The sequence below is a fragment of the Pelodiscus sinensis genome, chromosome 1 (genome assembly GCF_052426305.1).
Source record: "Pelodiscus sinensis isolate ZL-2025 chromosome 1, ASM5242630v1, whole genome shotgun sequence".
Lineage (NCBI taxonomy): Eukaryota > Metazoa > Chordata > Testudines > Trionychidae > Pelodiscus > Pelodiscus sinensis.
In genome coordinates, this window is record NC_143052.1 from 220,533,738 (window position 1) to 220,558,102 (window position 24,365).

At 39.6% G+C, this 24,365-nt stretch overlaps 1 protein-coding gene across 7 annotated transcripts in view; it reads left to right on the top strand.

The window, feature by feature from the left end:
* MID1 (midline 1) overlaps positions 1–24,365 on the top strand; it is a 350,551-nt gene that overhangs the window by 205,589 nt on the left and 120,597 nt on the right. For 6 of the 7 annotated variants that reach the window (XM_006120186.5, XM_089775222.1, XM_006120183.4 and 3 more), the window contains exon 3: positions 12,909–13,025. The exons of the other annotated variant lie outside the window; for it this stretch is intronic. In XM_006120186.5, coding sequence (XP_006120248.1) covers positions 12,909–13,025 — 117 coding nt within the window. The remainder of the gene's footprint in view (positions 1–12,908; positions 13,026–24,365) is intronic. 7 annotated transcript variants of the gene reach the window in all.

Consider the following 24,365-nt stretch of genomic DNA (forward strand, 5'->3'; position numbering starts at 1 on the left):
TAATCATCATCATTCATTCATTTATTTATATTGGTAAGAATGCACTATTTAACGTGAAATATCTGCGATAATTAAATATTGGGTAAGTATGTTTTTGAGGCTCTCAACATAAGCAATTAGGAAAGATCTAGCATTTTATTTAGACGTTGTAAGCCTAACTGCAGCATTTTAAAAACAGTTGTCTCTTTCCTTTATAGCTTTGAGTTAATATCAATAGCCATGCTAGTTTCTAATGTGCTTAAGTTTTCTGCTAGCTCTGGTTGTAAACATGAATACATTGTGTAGAGAAGAGCAATATAAGATGATGCCATTTTGCTTTAATAACACGAGTGGTCCTGAGGGTAGTGGATTTTGCCCATGAAAGCTCATAATTGTATATATTTTGGTTAGTCTCTGCGGTGCCAGAGGACCCCTCATTGTTTTTAAAATTACAGACTAAGATGGCTACTCCTCTGAGATTTTTGCTTTAATGACAATGCAAATCATTGATTAAATTCCTTCTAAATTTCTTGCGCTAAAATTATCTCTTTACATATTGTATGACAATGTTTTGGCATTTTGTGTCCAAGGTAGCAAGATACATATTTTCTTGGCCATATCAGTCCTGTCAGATAGTTGATCTCTTCCCACGGTTAGTTCTGTCAGATAACAAGCCTCTATGAAGACTATTTGGTATCTGCTTCAAGCTACCATTTCCTTCATATAATCCCAGCTTTCCTCCTCCATATGCTGCAGTACACTCTGAAAAGAAGGGTTGTAGGCCAGGTAGTTTCTTTCCAGATCAAAGCTCTATTGTCTGGCTATAAGCAAGCCCAGAACTGTTCTTAGGGGCAGGTGAGCTGGGCGGACTCCCGGGGCTGCCATTTTCAAGGGGCCGCCGCCAGTTGGTTAGGATCGACCCTGAGCAACCCTATTTGAAAACTGGGCCCCATCCCTTCTCTCTCTACCCTTCTTCTTCAAGAGGCTGAAAATATTTTATGTGCTAAAATCTTAGAGTGAGATCTACAGCATGTAAATCGGCATCATCCCATACAATAAAGGGAGTGATGTGGATTTACATCAGCTGAAGATCTGGCCCATACTGTCAGACAAGCACAAGTTCCAAATCTACTCTTCATTTGCAGTCTCCACCTTCATTAAGGGCAATGCCAACACAATCGAAAGATCTTGATCTTGAGTTTTTATATAGTACTGTTCATCTACATGGCCATGTAGAAGATAATAAACTACAACATCAATTAAAAGAAGTGGATCAAACTGATAGTTGAGAAAATACTGTGATAGAAAAATGGTGGTGGTACAAATATTTTTTGAAAAAATGAATGTGTATTACTCTTTAGAATCGCTGTACTCATTCTTAAATTTCTAATGATAACTTCCTTATTAAAAAAGCACAAACCACACTTTGTGACATTTTTTCCCATGAAGGTTTTCTTTTTTTAAAATCAACATACTGTTGATGCTAACAGCAACTAGTTGGTTTTTGATATGTGGCTCTGGGTGTCAAGCTATGCTAATTACTTGCATTCTATCCCAGCAGTGTTGCTAATTATTTAAACAATATTTCATCCTTCATTAATCATGGGACAAAAGATGCCATTACAATCTAGCTCCTTTTGTGGCAAAAATGAAGCCCTTTAATTAAGAGTTCTGGTACACTTGTCTGAGGCATGCATGCTAGAGTGGGTTTAACAGTCAATGTAACAGTCATTGTGAAGCTCTAGAAATGAGAAATAAAAGTCTAAATCACTTTGCTTTGATAGTTATAACTTCAGTCCTGTGAGGTGCTGAGTACTCTCCTCATTTATCAGCCCCTCTGTGATTTGAAGGCACTCATTTTCTTACAGTGGTAGGTCCCTGGTATTTTTTTAGTTATAGGATCACATGAAAAATCTTTTGTTGATTATATAATAATTAACAAAGGACATCATATATATATGTGTATAATAAAAATGGGGCAAGTCAATAATTAATATATATGGCATGATGTAATGTTAACGTTGTGGTAGAACTTAAAATTAATCTTCTTTTACATAAACAATGTATAATGTATTATAAATATTAATTGGCTCACAAGAGTCTAGCAAACGCTCACATTTAACCCACTGTATGAAGGCAAAAAAACTCTCTGTTACTCAGTGAACATTCAAGGTTTCCTTTTTTGTCTTGGAGCAATGGAATGAAAACATGCAACTGGAACATATACTAACTTTTTCAGGGAAACAACTTAAAATTAAATTCTCCAATAGCTAATGTTAACGTATGTAAATATAGCTAAGATTTTTGAATGAGAGAGAATATTGTGGGAAGACAAATGTAACATACACAGAGGTAGTCAGCTAATGTTCATTCTGGGATGATAAATGTTACATTGGGGGTCTGACAAAAGAAAAAAATATATCTTGTGTCAAATTCTCAAATGGTGTAAATAAAAATAGCTCAAATGAAGTAAATAGAGCAGCTCACATTTACATCAGCTTAGAATCTGGTCTGTAACTTTTTTATAGTTCTATCTCACATAATACCATGCAATGTAAATCAGTTTGGGTGGCCTTCATACTACGTAATCAAGAGATCTTTTGCTGGGTCTTCTGTACCCCTGAACATTTCTGTGAAATTAATATCAATGCTGACGGTGTCTTAGGCATGTTTATGAAGGATAGATCCCAAAGTAGAATTTTGTAACTGCAAGAGTGGTCCTTTTTTCATTAGCATTTTCTGCATTTTTACTTCCAAAAGTACACCAACAAAAAGGGATCGTTAAATTCTGCTTGGATTTATTGGTGACAATAATACGCATACAATAATAATAGACAACACTATAATCAAAATCCACATTTTTGGTCATTTTGTGACCGAATCCATTTTAAAATCTCCTCTGGGTCCCCATCTGAATCAGGACACAGGGAAAATGAATCCATTTACCCTAACAAGCTTAGTGCTCACAAATGTTTCTTTGAGTAGGAAGCCACTATAAAATATTTAAGTACTGGGAAAATCAAAGTTACATCTTGCAAAACTACTTTGGGCATATTAACACAGAAAGCCTTTGCCAAATCCAAAGCTTCTAAAAATAAAGTATAAAAGCACATGCATCCTTTCCTATTGTTTTAAACCTAAGGTTAAAACCCTAAATAGCTAAATGTCATTGCGCAGATACTGACACAGTATATGCTGAAATTTTCAGTCCAGCATTCTTTTTCATATTACTTTCTAATTTATGCACCGATCATTAATCAAGTTGAAAATGTAGTATCTTCAGGGTCTGACATTGCAAACCTGTACTCATGTAAATAGTCTGGATGACCACACATGATTTTGTGCGTCCAGGTTTGAACAGCACGTCATTGTGTGCATCTATTATTTGTTTGTATATGTATGTATAGATCAATACCTATGCACACAAAGCTACTAGTAATAGCTATATGTATGTGTGTGTTTTTTGTGTGTATATATAACAAAGTATGTATAAGACAAGTGTGTATGTGTATAGTACTGTACATTCAAGATACTAGTAATATCCATATTTAAACACATGCACAAATGCATTGTGCATGTGTATGAAAATAGAAACATGTCAGTGTGCATAAAATGTATGTGTTAAAATTACATACACAACTATGTATATGCATCTAATGATATATGCATTCCATATATCATATACTTGTGACTATTGCTAGCAACTTTATGGATGTAATGGATCTATATTTTTAACTTGATTAATGTATCATTTTAAAAACATCTTTCCTATTACCAATTTTCATATCCATGGATATCTTTTCCCTTTTTATCTTTGTAACTTTTATTAACATTAGCCTTAGAGGAAATTATACAGATAATGCATTTAGGAAAGAATATGCACCTAAGAAGAAACAAACACAGACTTTGTCAATGGGATCAGTTTTTCACTCTGTCAATGAGTACAACATATGGTTTGAAGAATGTGGAAGAATTGTTAACTTACCTTACAAAATTGAATATTTTCCTTCTGCTTGCTTAGTTTTAAATGATTTTGAGCAATAGCCAGTTGCCACCTTTCTTTCAAGTTATGCAGCTTTCGTATTTAATAAAAGTATATTTAACCTGACAAAATGTGTCCTAGGGAAACTGGAATTCAATAGCTTTTTGTCTATTCCCTATGTGAACTTCATGAATTAAATCAAACAGTTTTAATAAATATTGTATTGTTAAAATACATAAATTAGGAATGAAATATCCATACCATGGAGTTAATAAATTGTCGCATTAGATATTGCCTGATCTAAAAATTGTGTATTCTGTTGCCTAGATCATTCTTTTTGGTGTCAAATATTGATACTTAATCACATTTACTTGTATAGAATATTATCTAAACATATAGTCAGACTCCTCTCCTTGCAGTATACTGATAACCAGACAATAAAAATAAAACTAATATATATGTGTAGCCGTGGTGTTTGGGGGATTATTGTGCTACAAAGAATATGTAACCTAGGTAACAAATAGAATAATCATTCCTGACTACACAAATGTATTATGTTAACATACTTATACAATTATGAGAATTCTCTTTTTCTCGTGTGTGTGTGTGTGTGTGTGTGTGTGTGTGTGTGTGTGTGTGTGTGTGTTCTTCCAATTCAGAATGTTTTGGTGGAGAGAGGAGCAGTACTATCTAACATTTAATTATGGTAACAACTTTTTAAGTATTTTTTCTTTAGAAAATCTTTTAAAGTAAATTTAGATTTTGCTTGGTAGCCAACAATGCCTGAAGTGACTTGTGCATGTGACTATATACTATAATGTCACAGAGGAAAAACAAGTGGTATAAAAAATTCCTCTACATGTTCAAATAAGTTCAAATATAATATAAAATAATATATTTTATTATATTTTCTGAGGATCTACTTTATTAAAAAATAAGTAGCCATGTAAGTTTTGTGGCGTATTAAACAAAACTTTAGCAAGTCTACCAAAGGCATTGAGTTATTTGGACTTACTGTTTGGTTTTCTCCCATTTTTGTCTCATAGTAACTTTATTTAACAAAATGTTGTGTTGATGGTATGGGTTACTCAGAGAGCAACCAAATGAACAAATGATACAGATTTCTAGTGGTCCCCAACCTTTCGTGGCTGCCGGGCACTCAGGGGCGGGGCTGCCCATATGCCGGGTGCTCAGGGGCGGGGCCACTCATGTGCCGCACCGCACTCCCGGGGGTGGGACCATGCATGAGCTGTGCACCCGGGGGTGGGAGCTGCCCATGCGCTCTGAGCCCAGTGCTGGCACCGCACATGAGCTGCGGGCTGGGGGTAGGGGCCGCACACACGCCCTGAGCCCAGGGCCAGCACCATGCATGTGCTGCGCGCTGGGGGCAGGGCCAGCCCAGCTATTTCGGCGGGCACACATAAATGCCCTGGTGGGCGCCGTGGTGCCCACGGGCACCACGTTGGGGACCACTGGATTATACTATAATACAGTTTTACACTCTTCTTATGATTTCAGTTTTCAGGGAAACTAGACTAAGAAATCAATTGAGAAGTCTGTAATAATTTTCCATCATGCTAGTCCAGAACTTGGGGCACTGAGCATTGTTCCAAATCCCTCCCAAAAATTTGCTTTCAATTTTAACAAGAACAAATGATTTACTGAGAAGACCATCCATCTCTCCTCACAGTGCTATCTTCCTTATCTGTTTGAAGTTTAGATGGTAATGAAGAACCAGTGCATAGGAGGTGTTTTAGCAAGGACAGAGATTTATGTGGTTAAAAAATAAATAGCTATATCAAAATTGAAATAATTTTTTTTTGAAAATTTAAAAAATGAAATAGCAGAAATGGTAAAGGGAAAAATAATTCTTATAATAAGTTTAGGAAATGCTTAGTGGTTGGGTGGTGAGCTGTGATAGAGGCAGAAATCAGTTAATTTTTTAATATATGTGTATATATTAAGAATACCATAGACCCGTGAGCTTATTATTTTAAATTCACATGGTCTTTTAAATTAAAACTATGTCAAATACATTTTCAGACAAAACGGTGTTAAAGTGGAGTTGAGTTTGAGAGTTCACAATAAAAATGTAAGTGTAAAAAATAATTGCTGCGTTTGTGTAAGTATTCTAAAAGCAAGCATTATAAGCCTGGGAAATGCAAATTGTGTTTAAACATTTTAAAAAATCCAAACATGTTAAAGCACTATAATACAGCCATTTAACACTTAACTGTGACCGGCAATCATGCAACACAAAAATCATATGATTATGATTAAGGCATTTTAATATTTGTGGTCTTGGATTTGATTAAATTGATTATTAAGACCACTAGGTTTTTCTCTTCACTGTTTTCTGATCTTGACATGCATCAAGTAATGTTACCAACACATCATCAATTCTCTTTCATGTATTCTAGCATTAGGGTCTTGAAAGAAGATTAAAAACTTTGCAGTGTAAATTCATTGCTGTTTTCTTTTGCTCTAAATTATTCTGTACATCTTATCCACAATTTTTATATTTATTAACAAAATGGTATCACCTTGTGCGAATATTCATAATCTGTGCTGCCTCTCCTTCCTCAAAGTTGTGTATAATGCAGTCATTCCTATTTCACATCCTTTTTCCATCAGACTTACGTTAGCAGCCAACTAGATATTTTGGAATCCATGTCGTAGGAGCTGCTCCTGAATCTAGGGAAGGGGGGCTGCTGTTGTTGTTTTCAAATGTATATTGCAGAGACCAACAGGAAAATAATTGTATAAAGAGAGAGCCTATAAAATAGTGGTCTATCTAGATTTAATTAGGCACTAATGAGGCCACATCAAGAATATTGCATCCAATTCTGGGGTCCCCACTACAGAAAGGATGTGGATGCATTGGAAAGGGTCCAGCGGAGGGCAACCAAAATGTTTGGGGGCTGGAGCACTTGACCTATGACGAGAGGCTGAGGGATCTGAACTTATTTAGTCTGCAGAAGAGAAGAATGAGAAGTTGAAGATAGCAGCCTTCAATTTCCTGAAGGGAGGTTCCAAAGAGGATGGAGAGAGGCTGTTCTCAGTAGTGATGGATGGCAAACAAGGAGCAATGGTCTCAAGTTACAGTGGGGGAGGTCTAAATTGGATATGAGGAAAAACTATTTCACTAGGTGGGCGGTGACACACTGGAATGGGTTACCTAGGGAGATGGTAGAATCTTCATCCCTAGAGGTGTTTAAGTCTTGGTTTGACAAAGCCCTGGCTGGGATGATTTAGTTGGGATTGGTCCTGCTTTGTGCAGGGGGCTGGACTCGATGACCTCCTGAGGTCTCTTCTAGCCCTATGATTCTATGAAGGAAGAGACAGAGAGTCTGACTAAAGAAGAAGTTATGGGATGTCATAAAGGATGACGTTAACATGTGGTATGATGGAGGATATGGCACTGAACAGAGCACTTTGGAGGGAGAGGACTCAGAGCAGACCCCATTTGATGGGGCTAAAGTGTTAAAGAAGAAGATTTCAGAGACCAATTAAGTCAAGGCTATATAGTGCTAGGAACATACATAGCTATGGTTATTGATTGTACCACCAAGGGGACACCTTGATCCAACGGCTGATGCTGCTCCTGGGTAGTGGGGTAGAAAACACGAGGGAGGCCTTTTTCTGTCCCTACTAGACCTTCAAGTTACCTTGGGATGGTTGATGCAGATATTATCTAACTAGTTGGTTTCATACTCAACCAAGAATTGGGAGAGGAGAAGGCGAAGGAGGGGAGGGAGGCAAGTGAAAGAGGAGGCATTTTTATCATAAGGCAGCAGTGATGAGTAATTCAGGGGACTTGACTAGATATAAAGATCATAAAAAAAAAGGAAAAAGAAATAGCATGCCCAATACTGCTGTGCGTGTATGTTTTCTCCTTTATTTTTTTCTTGTGATCAAATAAACTCCTCAAGTCTTTAAACGTGCCTGTAAAAGGCTTAGCATAATTTGTGTATCCTATAAATAATAAGTGAAAGAAAAAAAGTGATGTACTGTTGACTTTTGGATGATGTGCCATATGGTGCTAACAATGCTGACTGAAAAAAATTGAGATGGCCTTTTTTCTCATGACCTGTATAGGGGTGGATAGTGAAAATCACTTTCCTTGCGAATTTTTCCTGTGAGTGTTCATTTCAGACCTTTTGTTTTTCCAAAGAGTGCCTCAACAAAATTCCTGTGTTGGTACTTTAACTTAGTATTCCTCTTTTCCATTACAATGAATTGACTGAGTTCTTTAATTTTCTTCTCTGCAGTTGCTGAAGTGTCATTGCAGCTAGAACTAGATTGGTACAGATATTGTAACAGTCATGGCATTTTGATAAAATTTGCAAGATTATCTAATATTTGTGGTCTCTAAAACAGTTATTCTTGTTTCTAGGATTTTGAAAATGGAAGAGAGAAGGCAAGGGGCACTGAATGTTGTTCAATTGTAACTTTTTTCTTCCCTAGGCCACAAGCATTAACATATCATATGTCAACAGTTGTTTATATAAGGATCTGTTTTCAAAGGTGCTTCAGTCCAACTTCTAAAATTAAATTCAGTTTTTCACATAATCTGAAAAAAATGGATATGAAAAATGGTGAGTTCAAAAAAGACTCGGCAGGCAAAATCTGATGTGTAATTTGAGAGCATGCTTTTGACATTTTTACCCTAGCAATCAGAAGCATTAGGTTGAGCAGCAGGTGTAGAAGCATGACCTTTTAATTCAATTTTACAGTGTTTGGTGGATCAGAAGGCTCTCCAAAAACTGTAAGAATAGGGGATCCAATATAAATGACTGTGGCTAAAATTCTCCTTTTTGAGATGTATCTTTTCATGTTTTCTTGTGATTAACAGGAGTTGTGTTTCATAAACAACTGTAGCCTTTTTGTCAGTGTCCTTTCTCGGACATATAAAACATTAGAGACACAAGATGGGTGAAGTAATATGTTTCAGGGGACCAACTTCTGTTGGTGAGAGTGACAAACTTTTGAGCTACATAAGAGCTTTTCTTTGGGCACGTCTACACTATCCATGGCTTCTGAAAGAAGATATGCAAATTAGGCATGCATTTGTATATGTTCTTCTGATCCCTTTTTCTGAAGAGGTTTTTTGAAGGAAAAAAAAGCAGTGCAGACGGGGAGTTTTGTGCAAAACCTCCCTTTTTCGAAAGAATCCTTATTCCTCCAAAAATGAGGCTTACAGGGTTCTTTTGAAAAAGTGGGCTTTTGTGCGAAAACTCCCGTCTAGACTGCTTTTTTTTTTCTTTTTTTCTCGAAAAAAACTCTTCCAAAAAAGGGATCGGAAGATGATATGCCTAATTTCCATGTCTTCTTTCAGAAGCCACGGGTAGTCTAGACGTAGCCTTTAGGTCTGGGAAATATATTCAGGGGTAAATAAAGATTAAACAGATTTGTTTCAAATTAAACTATACGTTTAGTGTTGTAATCAGCTGTGACGTTGGGCTAGAACAGAAACTATTGCAGACAGTAGATTAGAAGGGCAATGGAAAGGGAGGTTCTAGTGGGGCAGTGAGGCATGAAGGCCATTGGCTGCACAAAAATGAGGATCAACTAGCACTCCCCCTCCTCTTCCCCCCCCCCCCCCCCGTCAGTGATGGGTCTGCATCCAACCCTGACACCGTACAAGAGCAGGGCCTCCCTCAAAAACACCCCAGAGCCATGTCTGTGTTGAGCACATCACAATACCAAGCAAAAGGAACACTCTCCTTCACACCCAGCCATGGTCCCAGATCCAGAGGGGGCAGGCAGTTTCAGCCTGGCAGCATCCCAAGTGTGGGGAATCCATGTGTGGTGAGAAGGTTCTTTGTGAGGACATCAGGGTGCAGGTGGCTTGGCTCAGGTCTAGATGAGGAGGGAGGTTCACAGAGGATTATGGGGGTGGTCTGGATGCAGGGGCAATGTGACTCATGGTGGGAATTCAGGGGAAGGTGGTTGGAAGTCAGCATGGGGAACCTGTGTATGGACTTGATGGGGGGGCGGTTTGGAGGGATAGGGCTTAGAAAGGAGATTTGGAAGCTAGTGGGAATGGGGCTTGGTAGGGTGAGGTTCTAGGCATGGGGGGGGGCTTGGTGGAGTGGTTCAGGTGCAGAGTGAGTGTGGCTTGGCAAGGTAGAGTTTCAAGTAAGGGGAATTCAGTGGTAGATGGGGGGATCTGAATTCAGGGAATGGAACTCAGAAGGGGAATCTGGGTGTGCGGTGGGTGTCTGGATGCACAGGAGTTGAGGGGAGGGAGCCACCCAGTGACAGTCCAAAATCTCTCATTTCAGCCATCAAAATAACAGCTCTGAATAATTTTCAGAATTTGTAGATAATTGCTTATTTGTTTAGCTGAGCCAGAGAGGTGGAAGAAGTAATTTCCTCTTAATAGAAGAGGTTGCAAGGGAGGAATAGTGACTCAGAAGTGCCTGGGACTTGTCCTAGAATGGTGCTATTGATGCTACCACTTCTTGTTTGGGATTGTGTCTAAAATCACAAGCTGCACCTCCCCTTTTTGTATTACTTCCTATAATTGCCTGTACTATATTGCACAATTCCATGTCTCACGCTTTTGGAATTTGTTTTAAAATATTGATGTTTTAATTCTGTGTTAAAAGATAAACTCTAACTTGTCTTGTTGTAAACAAACACAAACATTTTTGGATGGAGTATGATATTTTAATCTTTAGCACACTCATGACAGGCTTAGAATGCTGGGGCTGAGGGAGATGATGACTAAGGAGAGGTAATCTTTCCATGAAAGTGATGAGAAAAGAGACACCAGAATAGAAGAGTTCCATTGTTGAAAAGAACCCAGTTGTCAGGTAAGACAGTATAATTGGTGACTTAGGACCGAATTTAGGGGGAGGTGACCAGGCAACTGACAGCATGTTTGGCTTAGCTGACACCACACTTGGGGTGAAACAAAATACAGGACTATGTAGCACTTTAAAGACTAACAAGATGGTTTATTAGATGATGAGCTTTCGTGGGCCAGAAAGTTACTCAGAAGTTTAACAGATGGAACGGGGGAGGGTGCCAAAAACGCTCCTTGCCTCGGATGCCATTTGGTCTAGAGCTAGCACTGTCTAGCATTTGTTGTCTATGCATGCACTGTGGCAAGCTTTTCATTGAAAATGATCCATGTGTCCTGTTTGATTCATGCTTTGTTTTCTTGAAACATGAGGCTGTATAACTATACTCTTTTATTTAAAGGAGCCTAAATTATAGGCTCAGACTTAAGACTGATTACAGAGAGGCAGCTGTTTGCCACAAATGTATTTTATTTAGGAGAAGTCATTTGCTACATTTGTTAGATTCCAGTCAGTGACACTTTGTGCTTTCTTTGCCTCTTATTGACTTACTAAAACAGATAAAAGGGAAGAATAAAATTCTTATCACATTGACTTTTCCCCCATAGGTGTAGCCTAGTGGGTATACATAATCTATTAACATGTGAAAAGTATGTGTATCTGTTTGAGTGTACGCACAGGGGATGAAGGGTTGGATAACAGACCATTTAAATATTTGTTAAAATATTATATTCTCCATCAAAATAACTCTCCCTCCCCTGCACACAGAGAGACTGATAGAGAGGAGGAAATTATTAAAAGAATATATTGCTGGTGCATCCATAAGTAAAATCAATATACAACTTAACCAAAAATAAAAACAGATCTTCTCCGTGTTTTTTCTATGTATGCAATCCAAATAGATTCTGTCAAATAGAAGAGAAATGGGTGCAAAAGTGTGTGAATATGAAGTTGGGAAGAGGTAGAAAGTTTTCAGCATTTGCTCCCATCAAGGGCATACACTTTCCACAGCCATTGCACTTTTACTGCAGAGGAATATGTTATCACAGAATGAAAGGCCGTTTCCTTGCCCTTCCCAAGCTTCCTGTCTCCCTGGTACATTGGTGCCTTGTGGGCCATTGTAATTAGGGTTGCCAGGTGTCCGGTTTTGACCGGACAGTCCCATATTTTCTAATAAAGTAAGTTTTATTATTATCATGAGTATCAGTACGTAGTTGCATACTGCCTAGCTAGTAGACACGCTCACACTGCGTGAGTGTGTCTACCAGCCAGGCAGTACACAACTACGCAGTAGAGAGGAGAGGGGTGGGGCCGAGGCAGGATGGAATCCCCGGGGCCGGACTTGCCTGTGCTCCTGGCCTGGGACCATGTGTGGGACAGGCAGAACCCTGGAATCGGCATGTGCTTGGGCCAGCCCCGCTTCCCCTCCCCCGCTTCCTCCGCGGCCAGCCCTGCTACCCCTGACCCCTCTCCCAGCCAGCCCTGCTTCCTGCCAGTCGGTTGTCTTCTCTCCCCTCCCTCCCCCCCCCCCCCCCCGCCAACTAAGATCAAGTGTATCCCGTATTTTTTTGAAACCATCTGGTAACCCTAATTGTAATGGCCACCACAAAATCACAGCAGTTCCACTGTGTTTTGGGCTTTCCTCATCTGAAGGGAACAGGATTTGAGTTGGTAGGGTCAAAGGCTGAGTGCCAAAAGCTACAGTTGAAGGTTATAATTAAATGTACAGGTTAGAAAAAGTTATCTGCAGCAGGATATAATGCCTGCATTCTGTTAGTTGCCCCTCTTGCTTTTCCCACCCCACCCCAAAGAATAATACTTGCCCCCACAAGCTAAAAATTCTGGTGTCAATTCCTGGTCAAATTAGTCAACACTTACAATGATACGTTTTATTGCACATGTTTAAATGAAGGCAGAATGTCCCTACTGTTTTACTAAACCAGTAAATTGAGTACAAATCTGTCTGTACTCAATGTGCTGCTTCCTCGCTGACCTTCTTCTGATGCTTCTTTTGTAGCTCATGGGGCTATGTGACCTTAGTGAAAAGAACAGTAATAGCAACAGCCACCTTCCTAATGCCTAGCCACCGTTTTTTTTAATTGCCACCCAACTCACTGAATTAGCCCCTTTTTTTGCAGGGGGGAATGGTGGAGCAGCACTCCAGATGTTCAGATGCTTTCTCAAACATCGCGTCTAAAAACTGGACTAAAAGTCTCATGCAAACAGGATGTCATGAGATTTCTGTTTCTGGCTGGGTAAGAAATATTATGCAAAGAACTATTTTTATTTACTTCAGTGCTTCCAATCCTTGCTGAAAAAACAATAAATCTGTTATTTTCTGCAGATATTAAAGTGCTATGTCTGTGGTGTACTGTTGCCTTTTAGATCAGTATATACAGAAAAAGTAGTGCTTCCAGTTTCGGGGGCAGAGGGCTTGAGAGAAATAAAGTTAATTATGCTTTTTTGAACCTTGAAAAGTTTCGAGTTTGCTTTGAATTTTGAGCAGTTTGAAAATGTTTCTTGCTTCATCCAAATTGGTTTGCACATTCCCTGTTGAATCAATGCAATTTACGTTGTCAAATAAATCACCACTGCTCTTTAGAAAAACACACAAACAAATCCCCGCTCAGAGCAGTGTTGTTAGGATCCTGTTGAGGTTAATTCTGCCCCATTGAAGTCAATGGGGCTTTAAACTGTGCCATTTAGTCAATGGGCACAAAACCAAAGTCCATTGTGAACAAATTTGCAAATTAAACTGCCCATTTATTGCCTCCAGTGACATTGCCTCTTTAAAAAGAAAAAAAGTGGATGTGTTAATTTAGCTTGTAAGCACTACTGAGTATATCCGGTTACAAAGTACATTATCAGAAATTACAGACACATTTGTAGGAGTATTTATTTTCTAAATTACTGATGTGTATAGTTTGTAATAAAAGTGTCACTAGCAAAAGGGAAAAGGAACATAGAGGTATGCCTACTTTGCACACTTTTCCAGATATTCTCAGACTGATAAGAACTCCAGTTCATCTTGTAGTCAGAGACAGGAATTTTCTTGTTGAATGATTACTGTGCACATAGTGGGACTATTAATCTGTTGTCACGTGTTTTTCTTGGAGGAATTAGTTTCCTTCCTGAAAAGGTCCAATAGGTCAGGTAAATATCCGAGTTCGGAAGCAGTTTATTTCAGTCCCTCCCTGTTAAACTGAACGTTTCTAGAAGAATTTGTTAGAGGAAAGCTCTAGAAAACCTCATTGTGCAGCTATGCATTACAGTAAAGTCAGGGAGCCATTTTAACTGTATATGACAGCTAAAAGGTCTCCTCTTTATTGTGTAATTTGAAAATCTCGTTCGAAATCAGTATTCAGTTTTGGTTTTTGTTTTTAATAGCATTGTCTGCCTACAAATTAAGGGTCAGATTGTAGAGCCTTTACTTAAACCAGCTCTTGCTCTTGTGAGTAATTCCTGGTATTACAGTGGAGTCCGGATTATCCGACTCCCGGTAATCCGACACTCCGCTTTCTCCGACCTTGCAGCTCCCGGGGACTTTGTCCCTGGGAGCTGCAGGGTCGGATACAGCGCGGATGGGGACAATGGCCCCGCTTGCTGCCCCATCACTCTCTTGGAGTAGCTGCTGCCTCCTGCCCAGGACAACGGGGCAGCGAGTGGGGCCGTTCTCCTGCTCCTGCCGGGGCTACTTCTTCCCCGGTGGCGGCGGCGGCGGCGGCAGCAGCAGCAGCAGCAGCAGCAGCTGTCTCCGTGCTCTCTAGGAGCAGCTGATGCGCTGCTGCTGGAGAAGACGCAGCCCCAGTAGGAGCCCCATCAGCTGCTCCTAGAGAGCACGGGGACAGCTACTGCTGCTGCTACTGGGGAAGAAGCGGCCCTGGCAGCATCAGCTGTCCCCGTGCTCTCTAGGAGCAGCTGATGAGGCTCCTGCCAGGGCTGCTTCTTCCCCAGCAGCAGTCCCTATCATCCGACATATTCGGTAATCCGACCATGTGTCAGTCCCGTTTACGTCGGATGATAGGGACTCTACTGTACTTGATCAAATAAGCATTCTGCAGTATGAGTAAGGATTCTAAAATCAGGCTCCAATAAATTTGAATCTGTTACTATCCATCCGTTTTCTTGTTTTGTATTTGAATTGTAAATGTTCTCTTTGTATAGTACTTAGAACAATAGGATACTGCACCATGACTGGAGACTGGGGTTCCTAGTTGCTATGATACTATTATTTCTTCGTATTATCTCAATTATACAGTATTTACATTGTCTGAGAGGGGTAGCCATGTTAGTCTGGAACTTTTAAAAAATGAGTAGTCCTGTGGCACTCTCCACTCATGCTCATCTGAAGAAGTGGGTTTTGCCCACGAAAGCTCACGACACTATACATATAATAGGTTTCTCTCTAAGGTGCCATGGGACTACTCATTTGGATGTTTTTTTAAAGTATTTACATTGGTTTATCTGACCATATCCTGTCATAATTTACACCAGTGTAAATCCAAAGTAATCCCATTGAAGTAGAGGAGTAGTTCTGGGTTGTACTGATGAAACAGAATTCAAAATTTGATTTGTGATCTTTTAATTATAAACAAAGCAGACAGGCATATGGTTATGTAGCTCCCTTTAGGGCACTCCCTGTTGTTGATAAAGTGCTATACCACGAGAAGTAGAGATGAGCCTGAATCAAACACTCAAACTGTAAAGAATGTTTGTAATATGACTCTGAGGCCATGGCTATGTTAGAAAAGGTTTGTACAGGTGTATGCCAGAGGTCTAGTTGTACAGACAAAGCTTCCTAGTGTAGACACAACTTATACAGGCAAAAAAAGAACTCTAGCTTGTATATGTAATGCCAGTTCTTGAAGTGAAACCACTTTGATGCTGGTAGAACTGCAACATCATTAGGCAGGGCTGGCAAGAGACTTCGCTGGGCCCCAGGCAATGGGGGGAGGGCTCAGCTCTGAGCCCCTTGGAAGGAAACAGGAACTCATTCCATGAGGAGTAACGGTCGTTCGAACTAGGAAGCCTAGTTCGAGCTACCTAGTTCGTGCCCCGTGTAGCCACGCTGCACGGGGTTCGAACCAGCGGGGTTTTAAAAATGGCGGCGCCCCGCTTCTGCAAATGAAGCCAGGGAAATTCAAATCCCGGGCTTCATTTGCAAGTGCGGTATGCCTACATTACCCCGCTAGTTTGAACTAGCGGGGTAGTGTAGACATACCCCAACTGAGTAGAGCGGAAGAATGACTTCTCGTGTCTTGCTCACAACACTCCTGTTATTGCATCCCAGAATCATGATTTTTTTTTTTTTTTTTTTTTGCAACAGCATCACACTGCTGACTCATATTCAACTTGTGGTCCACTATATCCCCTAGATCCCTTTCTGCCATACTCCTTCCTAGATAGTCCCTTCCCATTCTGTATGTGTGAAACTGATTGTTCCTTCCTAAGTGGAGCACTTTACATTTGTCTTTATTAAACTTCATCCTGTTTACCTCAGACCATTTCTCCAATTTGTCCAGATCATTTTGAATTATGACCCTATCCTGCAGAGCAGTTGCAACCCTTCCCAGCTTGGTATCGTCTGCAAACTTAATAAGGTTACTTTCTATGCCAATATCTAAATTGTTGATGAAGATATTGAACAGAGCTGGTCCCAAAACAGATCCTTGCGGAACCCCACTTGTTATACTTTTCCAGCAGGATTGTGAACCATTAATAACAAGACCTCTATCATATCCCTCCTTAATCACCTCTTTTCTAAATTGAAAAGTCCCAGTCTTTTTAATCTCTCTTCATATGGGACCCATTCTAAACCCATAATAGTTTTTGTTTCCCTTTTCTGAACCTTTCCACTGCCAATATGTCGTTTTTGAGATGAGGCACCCACATCTGTACATAGTATTCAAGATGTGGGCATACCATAGTTTTATACGGAGGCAATAAGATATTCTCTGTCTTAACTCTCTCTCCCTGTTTTAATGATTCCTGACATTCTGTTTGCTTTTTTTGACTGCCAGTGCACATTTAGTGGATGATTTCAGAGAACTATGTACAATGACTCCAAGATCTCTCTTTTGAGTAGTTGTAACTAAATTAGTCCCCATTATTTAGCATGTATAACTGGGATTATTTTTTCCAGTGTGCGTTACTTTACATTTATCAACATTAAATTTCATTTGTCATTTTGTTGTCCAATCACTTAGGGTATTGTTGTGCAATCACTTACTAGTTTGAACTAGAGTGGCTAATGTAGTCATTCGAACTTGCAAATGAAGCCCGGGATTTAAATATCCTGGGCTTCATTTGCATGTTCCCGGGCGCTGCCATTTTTAAATGCTCGATAGCTCAAACTACCTGACCGCGGCTATACACGGCACAGGCTTGGTAGTTCAAATTAACACTCTTAATTTGAAGTACCGTTACTCCTCCTGCAATGAGGGGTAACAGTAGTTCAAATTAAGAGTGTTAATTCAAACTACCTAGCCTGTGCTGTGTGTAGCTGCAGGCAGGCAGTTCGAGCTACCGGGCATTTAAAAATGGCGGCGCCTGGGATATTTAAATCCCGGGCTTCATTTGCAAGTTCGAATGACTACATTAACCACCCTAGTTCGAACTAGGGTGGCTAGTGTGGCCATACCCTTAGTTTTGTGAAATCTTTTTGAAGCTCTTCACAGTCTGCTTTGGTCTTAATTATCTTGAGCGGTTTAGTGTCATCTGCAAATTTTGTAACCTCACTGTTTACTCCTTTCTCCAGATCATTTGTATATAGGTTGAATAGCACTGGTCCCAGTACCGACCCCACTAGTTACCTTTCTCCACTCGGAAAACTTACCATTTATTCCTATCCTTTGTTTCCTTTCTTTTAACCAGTTATCAGTCCCTGAAAGGACCTTTCCACTTATCCCATGACAACTTACTACTTAAGAGCCTTTGGTGAGGGACCTTGCTAAGGATTTCTAGAAATCTAAGTCTGCTACATCTACTGGACTACCCTCATCCACAAGTTCGTTGATCCCCCTCAGAGAACTATAGTAGATTAGTAAGGCATGATTTCTCTTTACAGCAATCATTTTGATTTTTCCCCAACAAATTATGTTCATTTATGTGTCTAACAATTTTATTTTTTTACTATAGTTTCAACTAATTTGCCAGTACTGATGTTAGACTTACCCATTTGTAATTGCCAGAATCACCTCTAGAGCCCTTTTTAAATATTGGTGTTATGTTAGCTATCTTCCAATCATTGGGTACAGAAGCCAATTTAAAGGATAGGTTACAAACTACATTAATAGTTCTGTAATTTCACATTTGAGTTCTTTCAGATCTCTTGTGTGAATGCCATCTGGTCCCAGGGACTTGTCACTGTTAAGTTTATCAATTTTCTCCAAAACCTCCTCTAGTAACACCTCAATCTGGAACAATTCTTCAGATTTGTCATCTAAAAAGACTGGCTCAAGTTTGAGAATTTCCCTGACATCCTCAATTGTGAAGATCAAAGTAAAGAATTCATTTAGTTTCTCTGCAATGACCTTATCGTCTTTGAGTTCTCTTTTGGCATCTCAATCATCTAGGAGCCTCACTGGTTGTTTAGCAGGCTTCCTGCTTCTGATATTAATAAAAAACATCAGAATTTTTTATATACATCAGAGTTTATGTACTACATCAGTTTTTGGCTAGCTGTTCTTCAAACTCTTTTTTGGCTTTTCTTAATATATTTTTATACTTAATTTGACTGAGTTTATGCTCCGTTCTATTTTCCTCACTATGGTGTCTTTGAATAGTTTCCATGGAGCTTGCAGAGATTTTACTTTTGTCATTATACATTTAATTTCCGTTTAACCTCATTTTTGTGTAGTTCCCCTTTCTGAAATTAAATGCCACAGGGATGTTAAATTTTATTACATTATGTTGACTATTGCTAAGCACTCCAGCTATATTTACCTTTCGGACCAGATCCTGCGCTCCAATTACGACTAAATCAAGAATTACTTCTGCCCTTGTGGGTTCCAGAACCAGCTGCTCCAAGAAGCAGTCATTTAAGGTAGCAAGAAATTTAATCTCTGCATCCCATCCTGAGGTGATGTGTACCCTAGCAGAATGGGGGTAATTGAAACCCATACCCATCCCTCATTATTGAGGTTTTTTATTTTTAAGCCCCTGTAATCTCTCTTAGCAGTTCATAGTCACTATGAGGTGGTCGATAATATATCCCTACTGCTATATTCTTATTATTAGAGCATATAATTACCACTCATAGGGTATGTCTACACTACCCCCCTAGTTCGAACTAGGGGGGTAATGTATGCATACCGAACTTGCTAATGAAGCCCGGGATTTGAATTTCCCGGGCTTCATTAGCATAAAGCCGGCACCGCCATTTTTAAAAGCCGGCCAGTGCTAACCCCGTGCCGCGCGGGCTACACGCGGCACGGGCTAGATAGTTCGGACTAGCAAGCTATTCCGAACTATCTGTACGCCTCGTGGAAGCACTGGGGAATAATTAGTCTGAATAACTCTGGGGACTAGTTATTTCACAATAGCAGCACTGGAATGTCCACCCTACCTCTATTTTGAAATAACTATTTCAAAATTAGTGCTATTCCCCGAGAAAAGCAGGAGTACAGATTTCTAAATAAGCAGCCCGCTCCACTTATTTATTCAATCTAAGGGAGATTATTTCAAAATAAAGCCCTAGTGTAGACCAGGACATAAAGAACTCTTCCTTTACTCCCTTTTAACTACAAATCAACTAATTCAGACTAACCTAGCAACAATAAACACATGGAAGAACATGAACCTCTCCCGACTACAGAGCTGGCCTAAGCTACAGGCTGACCAGGCTACCGCACGGGATGCCCAAACCGGGCGGGGGCGGGGACACGCATGGGCCGGGGGGCAGGGCCATGAATGCACCGCACTCCTGGGGCTCGGGGCACATGAATGGTAAATGTTTAAGGCTGTTAAAGACTTACACCTAACCCACATCTTTTACAATCCCTTTATTAATACTGTGCATTGAGACACTTGATTCAGCTGAACCACTTATATAATATCACCACCTTTTTATAACACATTTTCCTCACCAATTAATCTCTGAACCCAAGATATTTAAAACGGGGCCTTCCCGATAAGTGACACTTACAGGGATAATTGTCAGATCAAATTTGACTTGATATTCAGGTTTGGTAAAAATAAATGTTTACAAGAAACATAAGTTCATTAAAAAAATCATCTTGGGCATGTTTTGTTCAAACAAATCCCTTCCCCCGAATGCCTACAATCCAAAAATGAAAGGATTATATTAGAATGTGAGAACCAGAATTTGAAATGGACTATAAATGGACAATAAACAAAACTGAAAGTGACTTCTTTTCCATGTCCCAGCCGAGACAAATGCAAAACATAAATGGCATGAAAGATTAAGCTAGACTTTTCAAGTTCTAATAACCTAAAATGAAGTTTATAGCAAAGGCAACTAAATCTGTTTAAAATATTTATTTTTTAACTGTGAAGCCTCAGAGTTTGAGAGCTTGTCTCCAGAGGGGATGAAGAGGATTCATGCTGACTTTTGCTGGGCAGGGGGTTTTAAATTGATATACCCTCTGTCCATGAATTCTTTCGCAAAAAAGGCTTCTTCCTCATAGAAAGAGGGATACCAGTTGCACAAAAACTCCTCTGTTCTTTCTATTTACGGTCAATTTACTGTCAAAGGAATGCACTTTCAGTGTGGATGCTCCACTAGTTTTTTGCAGAAAAATGGCTGTTTTTCCACAAAAACTCTATAGTGTTAGACATAGCCATAGTGACTGCGTGACTTGGCTGGACGGAGGAGCCACTGAAGGGCAGTTTTAACAAGGGAAGAATAAAAAGAGAGGGAGTGTGAGTGCAGGTTTATACTCACCTAACAGGAGGTGCTCACAAAGGGTGAGCATTCACCATCACATGGGACTCAGGTTATGTCTGTTTTTATAAGAGCAGGAAATACGACTTTAATCTTGCAAACCAGGTATCAACCTATGTAAACTGTTGCAGTGCATCTACACTGAACCCTAAGTTTGGAATAAGATACACAATTTGAGCTAGACAATGAGGAGTCCAATGGCATCTTAAAGACTAACAATTTTATTTGGGCTTAAGCTTTCATGGGCTGGAGCCCACTTCATCAGATGTCAGGTTTCCACATCATACATCTCTGTTGTTGAATAAAGAGCCACTGAGAGCAGGGGGACTGGGATCCTGGAGTGCCCTAACCACTGGACTACACAGTCATTCTCTCACTCTGTCTGACCCCATGACTGCTCCACAGTAGCTAACTACTTAAACAATGATCTGAGAAAGAGAAAGTAAATGATTCTATAGTCTACCAATTAAGGCAGACTACAGGTCTAGTCCCCACTTCCTCACAGACACAGAGACAATGTATAAGCAGGAGAGAATATTCCATAGCTCAGTGGTTAGAGCACCTTCCTGAGATATAAAGGTAGGTTCTATGAGCCAGATTTTGCCACCCTTATTCACTAGAAATAAAACCTTATTTTAAGATTAGGCTTTCAACTGGGCTAATCAGAGTAAAATACTACTCAATGTGAGTGGCTAACTCTGTCTCTTAATGAACTAAATCTCCTGCAGAGGGGAGTGTCAAAGCAATGTCTTCTTTTTTCCATGTAGATTGGCCAAAAGATTCCTCTCTGTTAGGTAGACTTCTTCTAAGAGAAATCCAGCAAGTTAAGGCAACACTGAATTTGTTGGAATGGCAAGCCTACAATTTTGTCAGAGATGAAGTCTGATTAATTAATACACTAACAGTAGTATTCTGATAATGAGATTTGGAAAGAAGGACAAGAAGCAAGTATTTCTATCTGAAATATAAGAGACTGGGAAACCAAAAAAGCCATTGACCAGAACAGCCATTATGTGATACAAGTTGTCAAAGCCTGGAATCATTCTGACCTAATGGGGACTGTTGTCAGTTATGTCTGGAGTAACTTGTGTGAAGTCATCAGCTCTGTTCTCTTTTGAGTGGGGTTTATTCATTAAGGGTGCATCTACCCAGCACAATTATTTTGAACTAACAATGAGAGCGTCCACACAGCAATTCCATTATTTTGAAATAAATTCGAAATAACGGACAGTTTACTCCGACTTCTGTAAACCTCATTCCACAAGGAATAATGCCTATTCGGAAATATCTATTTCGAAATAGCTGTAGTGTGGACGCTCCACGGCTGCTTTTTAGAAATAGTTCCTCCCGGGAACCATTCAAAATAATTACTCCCTAGTGTCTCCTGGGGCTCTAAATCAAGGTAGCACATTCACATTAGGGAAGCCTGCCTCAGACTAATTTTGAGGCTTCCCTGTAGTGTAGACGTGCTCTTTCATAAAGAGAGACGTTCATATTCCCCTCCCTCCTTCAATTTATTTAGTGGAATGAGCAATTAACAAAATTCGCACGTAAGCTGTTCTCCTGAGGTGATCTCCCCATTAGGAAACTGACACATTTATGAGCTCTGAATACATAATAATAACTGAACGAAATGGGGAAACAGAAAGAGTTCATGCCTCTCTGAGCTATTGTTTCAGGTAGAGGTCTGTGTGGGACTACTGTAAAGCCAGCAGTGAGACTCGGATCCTGTGAAGGACCCACTGCCATAACACTTGGAACAGGAGTACAGAATAGTCCTGTTCAGAGCTCTAGTTTCAGGCTCTTTGGCAGCGGACTCGGCCAACACAGTGTTAATTACATCAGTTCATATTTTGATAGTTTTGTTCACAATCCTAAGGGTTAGACAATTATTCTAAAATGAAAGTGTGGATCCTGATTAAACTGATAGCATATACCTCCCTATCCCATTTAGATCCACCACTGCTTTGGCGACGCTCTGCTGAATGCCTCTGCTAGTACATTCAAGTCTCAAAATACTCTGAGGTGTTTGTGTACTACAACAGAATGAGACTTGAATTTCTCTGAAGCTTTCTGCCAGAGCATGCTATGCAGCTTGATGTGTGACTAATTTGTAAGCCTCAAGGTAGTAGTGGGGTTTGAACTAAGAGTGGAGGGGACAAGTAGAAAGGCTGTAAAACCTCATGACACCAGATTTCTAAATATGTGCGAAAGGAGACAGAATTTTTTGTTAGGAAGAGGAGTAAATAGTGACAAATCTCAATAGATTAGATGTTACCTATCTGGACTTCTTCATCCCATGAAAGGACTGAACTTTACACCACCTTAGAAGACTTCTTTGCAAGATTTTCAATAGATACTGGATCTAGTTAGGCCACAAATGCAAAGAAAAAAACCTTCTTTCAGTTTTTCTGCACTTCTGCTTTCAATTGTGGCTGAAACCAGGAAGCACAAGGCTTGTTAAACCTGGATATGGGGAGCAAGGCTGGAAATAAAAATTAGCCTAACTATTGCATACTTCTGATAAAGATTGCTTTCTGGTTTGGTTTTGTTTATCGTATGGTTGAAACTAATTCACTGTAGAGATGGTTCTCTTCTACCCCCAAACTTTGGAGTTCAAATAAAAAGGGAGCTGGATGTAAACTGCCACTGGTGTCTCATAGCCTCTGTTTAACCAAATATTTTAGAATTAGGCTGTTTCAATTCTATTTGTGAAATTCAATTCAATTCAATTTCTAACTATTGGTTGAGCCTCTTTGTCAAGTTCCAATTGCTATTAAAATATTTCATAAAGAAAACATCTTTGCTTAACCTGACTCCATAAGTTAATACTTTGAACAAAGGGAAATTGTTTAAATAAAAGCTAACAGTTTCCACTAATTTAAGACATTGTGGTTTGTTTGTCACTTCTTTGCCAATTGATATGCTAAGATCTGTTCATATAAGTGTATACTTAAAATAGCAGGCATTAGCTTTATATGGGAGCCTGGCTCTTACACATCAGCATTGCATATGTTTATGAAAAGTGTTTTCTGGTATTAGTGGCGTGGAGTTTGAAAAGGGTGGATGGGCACATGAAATTAGTTGCAGCTCCCTAGCCCTAAGCTGCCCAGCCTCGGCATAATTTCAAGTTGCATTGAAGCATCTCTGACTAGCATAGGATCAGCTGGAATTCCCTCTGTGAACTCCTTTTACTCAGCTTCCCAAGAACTCATTTTGACTCCAGACTATGCCACTCAGGTATTTTTATTTGCATATGACAACACTGCCTTAAGCTGATCAAACTAAACTGCAGGGGGGAGGTGAATGATGGGTGTATCACATTTCCAAGTTATAGAGAAAGACTGTCCCTTTATACGCATTTGCGCATCTCAGTGTGTTCACTATACACTGCATCACACATTTTTGGATTGGCTTTGTTATTCTGCTGGAACCTATTGCTATGCATCATGTTCTGTCCATGTATTGTTCATGCTTGACTACTCCTTACCTCATGTCTACATTCCTCATCTATCTTGCTCATTTTCATTCTTTTTCATAGTAAATGGTTCCCTGGTGTTCTCCCTCTTATCTTAGCTGGCTCAGACTCTGTTTTCTTAGTCTATTGATCTATTTACTTATCTTATTTAGCACAAAACCATATGTTTTCAACCTAATGATCTGTTTACCTTCCAAATTCTATCTTTCAAGA